The 12,859-nt window shown below is 57.7% G+C and overlaps 2 protein-coding genes across 10 annotated transcripts in view; one reads left to right on the forward strand and one right to left on the reverse strand.

Annotated features, from left to right (window-relative positions):
• Positions 1-207: 207 nt before the first annotated feature.
• On the reverse strand, positions 208-4,722 carry LOC309619356 (uncharacterized protein; the record flags this gene model as incomplete). The annotated part of the gene is made up of 3 exons (XM_082374462.1): positions 208-2,115; positions 3,732-4,445; positions 4,606-4,722. 3 exons carry the CDS (start codon positions 4,720-4,722, stop codon positions 1,582-1,584), a joined length of 1,365 nt encoding a protein of 454 aa, XP_082230588.1. The 3' UTR covers positions 208-1,581.
• AXIN2 (axin 2) overlaps positions 3,384-12,859 on the forward strand; it is a 32,661-nt gene continuing 23,185 nt past the window's right edge. For 4 of the 9 annotated variants that reach the window (XR_014238124.1, XM_082370437.1, XM_082370436.1 and 1 more), the window contains exons 1-2: positions 4,584-5,305; positions 6,063-6,997. Coding sequence is in view for 8 of the 9 variants with exons in the window: in XM_082370437.1 (XP_082226563.1) it covers positions 6,183-6,997 (815 nt within the window). In the remaining variant the exon portion in view is untranslated. Of the gene's footprint in view, positions 3,519-3,809; positions 4,152-4,583; positions 5,306-6,062; positions 6,998-12,859 lie in introns of those variants that run through there. The other 5 variants (XM_082370431.1, XM_082370430.1, XM_082370433.1 and 2 more) reach the window with 5 other exon arrangements.

Raw genomic sequence — 12,859 nt, forward strand, 5'->3', positions numbered from 1 at the left:
AAATGGGCCAAGAAACCTTGGGAAAATCTCCTCACCTCCTCTTTGCCTAATTTTCCTCATCTCTTAAATGACGGGTTGGGTTAGATGACATTTTAAGGGCTCCCCTGGCTGGAAGATGCTGATATTTTGGGGAGTACTGGATAGGATGCCTTTGGGAGCCGGCAGACAGCACAGCCCCCAGTGCCGCCCGGCTCCGCTCCTCTCCCCCGGGAAGTCAGCGGGGGGGGGGGGGGGGTGTCACCTCTGCAGGACCTCCCTGCTCAGCTTCCAGGCCTCTGGCCCAGAGTGTGACTCCTATCTGGAGGGCATCTTTGCTGCGGAGATGGGAGTTTCTTCCCAGAGCAGCTAGCAGGCTATTGGGGAAATGGGGTGACTGCAGGAATCACTGCCATGTTCGAGCTCCTGCGATGTGTTAAGCCTCGTGCTGGCTGTTTACCTCACAGCAGCCTTTTGAGGGGTGTTCCCTGCACTTCACAGGTAAACACACGGGGCAGGGCCTCAGAGCGGTTAGGTGACTTGCAGTCTCTAGAAAGGTTGCCTGAGTGTCTCTCCACCCGGCTCCCCAAACAAAGCTACATTGTCTAAGGTGCCACTTTTCCAAAGAAATAAAAGACAAAGTCACGGAGTCTTAAAGAGTGATGTCCTGGGTCCGAGCTCCTCTGAAGTCGCAGCTGGTGTGACTTCCCCACCAGAGGGGTTTTTGTCAGGCTCACTAAAGATTGGAGATCTGGCCAGATGCCTCTCAGGGAGCCCTGAGTTTTCTGGGATTCTAGGATTTCAGCCCAGTACATAATTGCAGAAAAGAATTACTCTCTGCTTTATTAAACTTGTCTGCACTTAGGCCAAGTGGGCTGTTGATCCCCGGTAGGGTTTGTCTTTAAAGGAGGCGGGAGCGAGCATGTGCAGAAATCCATCACCTTGCTTTCCAGTTTCCAGGCAACCGCGCAGGATTACAACAAGTCACATGACCTTGCGGCTGCCAGGAAGAAGGGGAAAATGGAAAACTGTGCTATCTTGAGAAAGGGGCCGGGTATAAGCAAAGGACTTTGGATTCTCCTCCAGAAACGTTATCAACAAGTAGTCGGAGACCTGGAGGCTTGAGAGGGCCCCACTGCTGGGTGGGAAATGTACCACCAGGGGACAGGCGAGGGGTAAGCTGGGGGGAGGGGAGTCACTGGCCCAAGGTGACCGAGCACCTGTTCTGGAAACCAAGCTCTCCGAAGGGTTATTACTGAGAGGACCAAACTGAACTCAGCCTTGCTCCTGTGGCGCTATCTTCATCCGCCCTTCTTGTCGCTACAGCCCTGGGCTAACGAGGCAGCAGAAGGCGAGCCCTTGGGTTACAGCCGAGCCTGTGATGGTTAGAGCTGGCGGGGGGGCAGTGGAGGGGAGGAAAACCACCCATGAAGACCAGCTTTCCACTTCCTTTTTGAAAGCCTCCTCTTTCTGATCATTGTTTATTTTGATTTTGGATGTTTGGAGTTTGCAACCTCCCCTCCCTCACATTGCGTGCGCGTGTGTGTGCGCATGCGCACACACACATGCCGTTGCTGTTTATATTGCAGACGCTTTTATGGCAATTCATCCCCTTCTGTATACACTTTTGGCCCTAGGATCACACCCTCTGTGGCTGAAAGACTCCTGGGAACCACAGGGACGGCTTTGCTCCTGGCTCTCCCGGGTCACCCACGGGGGTGGGTGTGCAGCACTCTGAAAGGCCGGGCTGTTGGAGGGAGCTGACCTCAAGTGGACTGGCTTCCAGTTTCCTTGCACCCAGCAGCTGTCCCAAGGCAGGGCTGAGTCATCTGGCCACACCCGCTCACTGGCCTTCCTGGTTTGCCCCAAGGTGGCCATGTGTTTCATGGCCTGGACCACTGGCTTTATGCCAGCCTGGCCACCTGGGAAGGTGAGCCCAAGGAGGAGACCGTGGGCACAGAGGCAGGTCTTGGGGAGGGAGATGCCACCCCCTACGGTGCCCAGGAGCTGGCAAGTCTGGCAGCGTGGCTTTCCAGAGCTCTGGTCCCTTGTCACAGCCGGGAGGGCATCTTCCCTGCTGCTTGTCGTGTTCCAGCAGGCCACGGGTGGTGCATCCTCTTCCTCTTTTCCTATGGAAACCTAAACAGACAGAGAAACACATTTCTTGCATGTTTTAAAGTCCTAAAGGCCTAATGAAGGTTCGAGGCACCTCTGCATTGAACAGGGTTTGTCGTCCATTCAGTTCACTAGGGAAGTAAATAAAGAAAAAGTGAGTAGAGTTGAAAGCCACAGCTCTGAGTATGCCAAGCTCTTCCTCTCACCTCTGGGACAAATTTGGGCTCCACCTTTATGTTTTTTAAGAGGAGGAAAAATCAATTATTAGCTCATCATATGAGAGATCATTCTATAGCAACAGACAAGTAAATAATGTTCTGGGTTTGTGGTATGTTTTCTTATTACTTTAAGTGAGAAGGTTGTACCTCCTAAACATTTTGGGATGGATGTTGGGAAGGATTCAAAGGTGACAGTGGGGTGAGGAGTTTTCAATACATTAAAACTGAGAGTCGATGGGGAAAGAAGACATCCCATGTCTGTTTAATACGTAACGTATGGGAGGATGGGGGGATGCTTCCAAGAGAGTGTTGCCTATACAGTTGATACAGAAAGACGGTCGATGTACGATGTACGTGCTGGGAGAGTCCTGATGGCCAGGTTGGGAATTTGGGGTTAAATCTTCAAGAAATTGAGGCTCGCTTCCCAGCGAGGTGTCAGGGCCCCTCTCCAGCACTCAGGCCCCTGCTGGCAGAGTCACACCCCCATCTTCACACATCCACAAACTACGCACCGTGACCCTAACTCACACTAACTCACACTCAGAGGCAGGAGCGCACAAGCACGCCCGTGCCTTCTGAGTCCAGGTCCACGTCCCTCCTGTGACACTTGGCCATCCCATCCCGGGACTAGCCACTCCTTTGACAAGCTCCTCCAAGCCCAAATTCCCAGGGAAACTTGAACAGAGGTAGAGAAGTGTTCGATGATAGCAAAAAACAAAACAAAAAAACAAACAAAAAAAACTGCCTGCTTGCAGTTCTTGCGATGGCTAGGATTCCACAATAAACTGTTGCTTTCCCGAGCTGGGGAGGACGGGGCAGGCCGGGGGAGGAAGCCAGAGCAAAAAGGCCAGAGCACTTGAGAGGCGGAATCAGAACTCGGGCCGGGAGCGCCCGGGTGGCCTCGGGGGCCTGGCGGGGGGCGGGGGCGGGCTGGGCTGGGCCGGGCCGGGGCTGGCGCGGGGCGCTGTCCCTTTAAGGCGGGAGGCGCGGGCCGGCCGAGCGCGGCAGTGATTGGCGCGGCGGGATCACTGGCGGCCCGGGCCCGGCCCGGGGGAGTCGGCTGGAGCCGGCTGCGCTTTGATAAGGTCCTGGCAACTCGGTAACCACCCGAGCGCCGGGAAATAAAAATAACCCCTCGCAGTCATGGATCGCCGGGCCGCCGGGCGTCCGAGGCGCCCGTCTCCCCTGGCGAAAGCTGTGCTGTAAAAGGTGGGGGCGGAGGCGCGGCCCCGGCCGAGCCGCTTCCGAGCCGGGCCCCCCCGGGCCGGGGGCGAGGTCGCGCCCAGCCGCGTCGCGGGCGCAGGGCGCGGGAGAGGGTCCGGCCCGGCCGAGAGGCGGCCGGGAGGGCGGCCGCGAGCCGGACGGTCCCGGAGAGGGGCGGCGGGGGCCCCGGGGGCGGCCCGGAGCGCGGCGGGCGCGTACCTCCCTTTCAGGACCGTGCGCCGGCTCGCGCCTTTGAAGTGCACAGTGAAATCCACGGCGCAGTTTTTGTTGGAAGCGCCCGGAGGACGTTGGGTGCCCGGAGTGGCTGCTGGAAGCGGGGCCCGTGTCGAAAGCCGGGCCGGGCGGGGGCCGGAGGGGCCAAGGGCGGCCGCGGCGGGGGCGAGGCCCACTCGGATCTTCCGCAGAAAGAGGGGCGGCGGGGCGCGCCTCTGCCCCCTCCCTCGCCGCCGGGTTCCCCGCACTCCCTCCCCGGCCGTGCGACTCCCCCATGTTCCCCGACGCCGGGACCGGCCCGGGGGGGCCCGGGGCCGTGGCGGCGAGCCGATCCGGGGGCCGGGGCCGAGGCCCTGCCCGGGGCGCCCGCGAGGTCTGGGCGCGGAGCGCGCGCGCGGACCCCTGGTGAGTGCGAGGCCGAGGCGGCGGGCGGCCCGCGCGCTTTGATGTGCCGGGCGGCCCTTTGAAGTGGGCAGGCCGGCTATTTCGGGGCGCGCTCCGGGCGGGCGCGGAGAGGGGCGGCGGGCGCGGCGCCCGGCGCTCCTGGGGGCTCGGCCGGGGTGGCGGGGGCCCGGCGGAGAGACTTGTGCGAGTGGCGGCCGCGGCGGGGGCGGAGCGGGGGCAGATCCCCCTCCCCCGGGGGCGCCGCGCCGGGGCGGTGCTGGATGGGAGTCTGGGTGCGAGTGTGCGCCGGAGTGCCTTTGGGAGGTGGGATGAAAGGGTGGCGGCGCCCCCTCCCCTCCCCCCGCCCCCTCCCGCCTCTCTCTCCTCCCCTCCTCTCCTCCCCTCCAGTCCTCCCCTCCCAGCCCCGGTCCGCGCAGAGGGGCCCCGAGCGCCGGCCGAGGCTCAGTCTGCGCGCCCGAGCGGCTCGAGCCCGGGGCGCCCGCGTCCCCCGCGTGTCTCCTGCCGCCCGGCCCCGCGCCCCCGGCCGCCCCGGCCCCTCGTGCGGAGAGGCCGAGCCTCCGCGCGTCGCCATTGCTGGACCGGCTGCCGCTTTCCGCGCTTCTCCTGCGGGCGCCTCCGACCCGGGCTCGGGGGCTGCGAGCGCCCACCGGGGCTCTGGACGCGTCGGGGTGGATTGGGGTCGGGGGGCGGGCCGGGGGGGCTCGGCGGAGATGAGAGCCGGGCCTCGGGCCGCCTTGGTCTTCCAGGTAACGGGGCCGCCCCACCTCCCCTCCGCCCGGGGAACGCGGCGCTACCGGCGGCCTGAGGCCCCGCACGGGGGCCACGCGCGCCCACCCGGAGCCCAAGGTTCCCGCCCCCGGTTCGGGGTCGCGCCCCCCGCCCCGCCGGCCCGCCCCTGCCCTCTCCCGAGTTTGATCCTCCCCTTGCTGGGGAAAGCGGCTGGTTTACTGGTTAGATAAGACTTTTTGCTTTTGGGAAAAAGAGGCTTGAGGTCAGCCGAGTCTGGGATTCCTGGCACAGGCAGTGGTAGCGTGAGACGGTTTCTGATCCGGTTTTGTAGGGTTTGCGGCTCCAGGAGGCGGGGGGCGCGGGGGCGACGGGTCGTGAGGCTTCTCTGCTCCCTGGCAAAGTTGGAAGATCAAAGCCTTGTCTGAGTGAGTGGATTTCTGGTTTGGGGGAGCCCGGAAGACCGAGGTGTAGACTGAGCCGGATTCTTGGCGGGAGGCGGGGGCGCAGCGAACGCTTCCATCTGGGTTGCGGGGCGGGGGCTGCAGCCGGGAGTCCGGGCGCCCGTTCCGCCCTGTGCTGGGCGGGCTTTCCTCCTCGGTCGAGGCTCTTCTGAATTTTTAAGGAGTGGGAAGGGGGGGCGCAGGGGGAAGGGGTGGGTGGGGGGAATGGGAACCAGATGCCGGGGACGGGCGCGTTTGGAGCTCGAGTTATCTGTGCGGAGAGCCGAGTGGGGAAATTTACCGAAATTGGTTTCACCTGCACACAGCCCAGCGGCGCGGGGTGCGCGTCTTTGGAGTGGATGCTGTCGGGGCGAGGGGAGGGCAGGGGAGGGGAGGGCCGCCCTGCGTGCGCCCGGGTCGGTGGGTTTTTGGAAGCTGGTGTCTTCCACCTCCCGAGCCCTCCGCCCCCCCTCCCCCCCTCCCCCCCTCCCCAGGCCCCTTCCCCGCCCCTTCCCCCTCCCCCTTCCCCCCCAAGCGTGCAGGGAGCTCAGATTTCGCCTTTGAAAAAGCAGCGTCTGATACTTTAGATGAGCACCTCGCAGATAGCTGGGTTGCTTGATTTGAATTTGAGGAGTTGAAAAGCCTGTTTACTTTCTTGCTTTGATGTTGGGTAGATCTGGTTTTGATTATATCAATACCCTTTTCTCTCCCTCTACCTCCCCCCCCTTCCTTTTCTTCCCAGAAAGGAGGCTCGGATGAGTCCCTGCTGACTTGAGAGAGAAAGAGAGACCACGCTGATTGCTGAGAGGAACTGGAAGGAGAAAAAAAAATTCCTCAACTCAGCGGGAAGAACTCACTCGCCATGAGCAGCGCTGTGTTGGTGCCTCGCCTCCCAGACCCCAGCAGCAGCTTCCGCGAGGATGCCCCGCGGCCCCCAGTGCCGGGCGAAGAAGGGGAGACCCCACCGTGCCAGCCCGGGGTGGGAAAGGGCCCGGTCGCCAAACCCCTGCCTGTCTCCTCCAATGCCAGGCGGAATGAGGACGGGTTGGGGGAGCCGGAGGGGCGGGCGTCTCCGGATTCCCCTCTGACCAGGTGGACCAAGTCCCTGCACTCCTTGCTGGGTGACCAAGACGGTGCTTATCTCTTCCGGACTTTCCTGGAGAGGGAGAAATGCGTGGATACCTTAGACTTCTGGTTTGCCTGCAATGGATTCAGGCAGATGAACCTGAAGGATGCCAAAACTTTACGAGTAGCCAAAGCGATCTACAAAAGGTACATCGAGAACAACAGCATTGTCTCCAAGCAGCTGAAACCTGCCACCAAGACCTACATCAGAGATGGCATCAAGAAGCAGCAGATCGATTCTGTCATGTTTGACCAGGCGCAGACTGAGATCCAGGCGGTGATGGAGGACAATGCCTACCAGATGTTTCTGACTTCTGATATATACCTCGAATACGTGAGGAGTGGGGGTGAAAACCCAGCCTGCGTGAGCAGCGGGGGGCTGGGGAGCCTGAAGCTCGTGTGTGGCTACCTCCCCACGCTGAACGAGGAAGAGGAGTGGACGTGCGCCGACTTCAAGTGCAAACTCTCCCCCACCGTGGTTGGCTTGTCCAGCAAAACTCTGAGGGCTACAGTCAGTGTGAGGTCCACAGAAACTGTCGAGAATGGATACAGGTGAGCCTTTGGTGGAGGGTGAGGGGCTGGGGGAGCTTGGAGGGTGAGATGGCCTTTGCAGATGTTTTGAGTTAAGTAGGGTGGATGGCCGGATGCACGTGCTGCGGAGGCTGACAAAGGCCTGTCTTGAGCTCGGACCGCTGGCCACGAACCCTTCGATCTTGCGTTTTGCTGTTGAAAGGGGCGGGAAGGTGAAGCACACACGGCTAAATACCTGTAGTTTTCCAGTGCTGACTTCACCCAGTGGCAGGCAGTGTGCGTTAATGCGGGTTACTTACTATCCTGGGCCAGTCTTGGGGTGGGGTGGTGGAGAGAGGACAGCAGCTTTTGATGCCGCTGACTCACCAGCTACCAGGCACCGGTTTGGGAAGGGGTCGTTCACAGCTAAGCAATAGGGAGTAGGATGAACGTGGCCGGGGAGGCACCTGGGTTGTGGCGGAGCCCCAGGAAATAACGTGTGTGCCCACTGACCGTGGGGTAAGTGGGATCTATTGAGCTTTAAGTTCAGATAAGAGCCAGCAATTGGCTTAACAGCTGAGCTTGCGGTTCTCTTTGTGGAATGAGATATTAACCCTGCAAGAAACCCTCCTAAGGAGGGGAGGCCCTGTGACTTTCCCGAATGCAGGACCCTTAGCTTTGGAGTCTGCTGATACATTATTCTGGCCCGAGGATCAGACCCCGGTTGATTATTGCGTTGCTTGGTGCTGATGGAGAAGAGGTCTTGGCCGGAGAGGACTGGAGAAGAGAAGAGTACCTTCTCTTTCAAGGCTTCAGAGACAAATAGTTCTTTATAGAATGGCCAAGTCTCAAGGTTCTTGACCTTTGGAGGCAACTTCAGACCTCCTGTTAGAATGAGTTTTTCTGTCTCTTTCTCGCTGTCCCCTTCCAAATATCCAAAAAGAGAATGAGCCTCTCAATCCCGGGTTGTGGTGGACAGCGTGCAGGGGAGGGGCTGGCCGGGAGCTGCTTACCTCGCTGCCCATTGTGACCTGCTCCGTGGGTTCGGAAAGGCAGACGCGATCTGGCGGCTGTCTCTCTGGAGGTTACCCTCCCTCTGTAGGGTCCGAGGCAGGAGGAGGGGCAGAGGAGCGGGGTCTGAGCCTGGAAGCCTGTGATCTCGGGGTGGCCCTGCAGGGAGGGAAGGATTGTGCTGGGTCCACCAGGGGGCGCTCCTGCAGCCTCGGGAGCCGGTCGTCTGCGCGCAGACATCTGGTCTACACCTTAAGTGGGAACGGATTGGCTTTTGCGAGGGAGCCAAGGATCACGTGAGCGGAGTTGTTTCAGCATCTTTAAGCTCATGGCTTCAGGCTGTTCTGGAGGAGGATACTGGCTCTGGCTTCTGTGGCTGGCAGTAACGGCCACCTGCCACCCCTGCCCTGTTCTGTTAGGTGGACGGTTGGGTAAACCCCGCTGGCCTCCGTGCCCTCCAGGTTGGCAGCGGTCGCCAGGGCTACTTAAGGCCTGTGGTCAGGCAGCTTCTCCGGGAGCCTTCAGACAGTGGGGCTTCTGTGTCCCCCAGTGTCAGGGCCCAGAGCACCACCTTTGTAAACAGCGCCCTGCGTGGTTTTGGAGCGAGACAGGCTCCCCAGGTGGGACCCTGCTGTGACCCCTCCCCTTCGTGGGCGGGCAGTGGGACCCAGCCTTGGCGCGCCCCTCCCCCTTCCACAGCCCCCAGCTGGGATGCTTCTAGGACTCGGCTTTATGGGGTGACTCTCCGGAGCGTTGGGGACCCTGGATGCAGGGCCTGGGGTGCTTTGTGTGTCAGCGCTCGGCTTTTGGCTGGGAACCGTGGGTGTTCGTGTACAAATGACACCTTTCGTTGGCCTCTGGGGTTTCCATACTAGATTCGTGAGTGTGTTTTCTCCCACTGTTGGGATGAGACGACATATCTTACCTGGACCGCACATGTCTTACCTGGGCATCATCAGAGAGAAATTAAGACACACCCTGATAATTTTTTTAACATGCAAGGTATTCAGGGGTGCCTGAGGTGTGTTATTAGGAGCTGCCCCGAGTTATTCAGAGGCCTGAGCTGCAGCCCGGACCGCCTCTTACCACCTGGGTTGAAGTCTTTCTGAAGCCCGTGTGCCCTCTGTAAAGTGAGTGGGCAACCCTCCCTTCAGTTTATGTCACAGGTTGCTATAATATTAGGACCAAAATAATAAACAGGAAAGCCCGTTGTGAAGGGAAATGTCTGAACAGACGTAAAGCATTATAATTGGCTTGACTTAACAGCGCTCACCACCGGCTGTGTGAGAAGGGCCAACCAGGTTCGGGTCCCACCTTCAGAGAGTGAGCCTTGGGTTCTAGCACGTGTTCACTGTGAAGTTGCAGCATGTCCCCTCCCCACGCCTCAACTTCCTCTGCCTGCTGAACTTGAGCCTGCTTTCGCAGCTGGTTCTGGGATGTGGGATCGTCCCTAAGTCAAGTCGGCCTCCCCGCCACTTGTCAGGCCAGGTGCCCGGCCTGTGGACAGCCTGATAAGTCAGTCCAGTGAATGAAGCAGGAAACCTGAATCCTGCCGAGGGGTCGGTCCCTTTCACCAGCTGTTGGGGAGCAGTCTCGGCAGCTGGATGCCAAGGGCATGGCTGGTCGTTAAGCCCTTTGATTTCCTTGAGCGCCTAGAGGAGCCTCGTTTTTAATGACTTGTTTGTGTCCTTACTGACGTGGTGTCAGGTTTCACGTAAAGAGTTGGCGCCTAAGAGCAGGCATGGTCCTCAGAGGGAGGGGCTCTGGTTGGCGAGTGGTCCAGTAGGAGGCCTGGGCTTCTGATGGTCCCTGTAAATAACCCAGAGCCAGGGCGAGGCACACAGCCTACACACAGACACACACACAGACAACACACACACAGACACACACAGGCTACACACAGACACACACACAGACTAGACACAGACTATACACAGATTACACACAGACATAGACTACACACAGACACACACACAGACACAGACTATACACAGAGTACACACAGACACAGACTATACACAGAGTACACACAGACACAGACTATACACAGAGTACACACAGACACAGACTATACACAGAGTACACACAGACACAGACTATACACAGAGTACACACAGACATAGACTACACACAGACACACACACAGACTACACACAGACACAGACTATACACAGAGTACACACAGACACAGACTATACACAGAGTACACACAGACATAGACTATACACAGAGTACACACAGACATAGACTACACACAGACACACACACAGACACACACAGGCTACACACAGACACACACAGGCTACACACAGACACACACAGACTACACACACACACACAGGGACTACAGACACAGACACACAGACTACACCCAGACACACAGACACAGGCTACACACGGACATACACAGACTACAGACACACAGGGACTACAGACACAGACACACACTACACACACAGACACACACGGACACACACACACAGGGACTACAGACACAGACACACAGACTACACACACAGACTATACCCAGACACACCCAGACACACACACACCCAGACACACACAGGCTACACACACACAGGGACTACAGACACAGGCACACAGACTACACCCAGACACACCCAGACACACACACACACAGACACACACAGACTACACACACACAGGGACTACAGACACAGACACACAGACTACACAGGCTACACCCAGACACACACACAGACAACACAGACACAGGCTACAGACGGACACACACACAGACTACACACAGACACAGACTATACAGAGTACACACAGACATAGACTACACACAGACAACACACACACAGACACAGGCTACAGACGGACACACACACAGACTACACACAGACACACAGAGTATACACACAGACTACACACAAAGACTACACACAGATGCACACACAGACAACACATAGACACAGGCTACACACGGACACACACAGAGACTACACACAGACTACACACAGACATAGACTACACCCAGACACACACCCAGACAACACACACACAAACACACAGGCTACACACGGACACACACACAGAGACTACACAGAGACTACACACACAGAGACTACACACAGACATAGACTACACCCAGACACACACACAGACAACACACACACAAACACACAGGCTACACACAGACACACACACAGAGACTACACACAGACTACACCCAGTCACACACACAGACAACACACACACAAACACACAGGCTACACACGGACACACACACAGACTATACACAGACACATACACAGACTACACAGACACATTACACACAGACTACAGACACAGACACACACACAGACACATACACAGACTACACAGACACAGGCTACACGCACACACACACAGACTACAGACACAGATTACACACAGACACACAGACCACACACATACACACAGACTACACACAGACACACACAGACACACACACAGACACATACACAGACTACACAGACACAGGCTACACGCACACACACACAGACTACAGACACAGATTACACACAGACACACAGACCACACACATACACACAGACTACACACACACACACAGCCTACACAAGACACACACACAGACTATACACAGACACACACAGATTACACACACATGTACACACACAGACTACACACATACACAGACTACACACAGACACACACAACACCTGGAGCGTGGAGGCGTGTGCAGAGGGGCTGTGGAGTTCGGAGCCGGGGTCGGGATGCTCTCCTTGCCCTGCCCTGGGCGGTCTCCCCTGTCTCTCACTGGACCCTCTGCTCTGACCTCACGTGAAGCCAGGGGCCCCAGCAGGTGGCCCTCTGCCGGCTCCCCGCGCTTCCCGTCCCCCCAGAGCGTGCTCGCTGATGGGGCCGGTTTATGCAAAGCCACTGGCATCAAGCTTGGCCTCCATCATCAAAGAAAATGACGCGAGAGGAAAGCTGTGCTGGAAGCGGCGGGCCACAGCGAGCGGATAGAGGCCCTGAGGAGGGCGCTTTGCTAGGACACGCTTGTCGAAGTTTGCCTGCTCTCACAGGGGTGTGGCCTGATGCCATCTGCGTGCCCGGCCTCTCTCGCTCCAGGCCCCCAGCCTCACCTTAGAAGACGCTTGTGGGAGGGAGCGAGCATCACCTTCTGGGCAGTGACTTTGTGAGTAAAGTGTCAGAGGGCTTTGGAAAAGAAGAGCACACAGCCTTAGAAGCCAATACTTTTTAAGTTGCATTGTTTTGAGAGGGGACCCAGAAGGGGGTCCCAAAGGTCACGTCTATTGTGCTGTCTGTATGGGCTTTGCCCTGGTGTCTGGGGAGCAGGCAGGGGCCTGCAGCATCTCATCGAGATAAGAGATAAGAATGGTGGTGGGGGGAGAAGAGGAGCCGACATTTCCCTTCCCTTAAGGTCCCAGGAGCCTCTGCTACCTGACAGCTGAAAGCCCTTTGCATGTTGAAATTGCAAACCAGGTCTGTGGATGGACGCCCAGTGCAGAATCGGTACATAGGCCTTTACTCTCCAGAGGAATTTAAAACCCTTGCAGCAACTGGGAGCACGACAGTCCTGAAGAAATCCTCAAAGCATCTGGGTACAATTACTGTAGTGTGGCTGAGTTTCTTCCCTTCTTTTTTTTTTCTTTTTTTTTTTTTTTTAAAGCGATCACAAGAAAGCAGCTCTAATTCATTTTCTTGAAATTACGTGATGATTTTGACGAAGTTCTGAGTTCTTAAAAAATTGAGTCTCTGTCTCTCCCCACAGGCCTGCCACCTTCCTCTGCCTTGTCTTGTTATGATGGTAGGAAAATCCCAATACTTTATTGCAGGCAACTGAGCTAAGAGCAATATATTCCATTTTTAATTACTGGTCACACAGTAGCCCTCTATTTT

This window comes from Balaenoptera borealis (genome assembly GCF_965194805.1).
Source record: "Balaenoptera borealis genome assembly, chromosome: 20".
Lineage (NCBI taxonomy): Eukaryota > Metazoa > Chordata > Mammalia > Artiodactyla > Balaenopteridae > Balaenoptera > Balaenoptera borealis.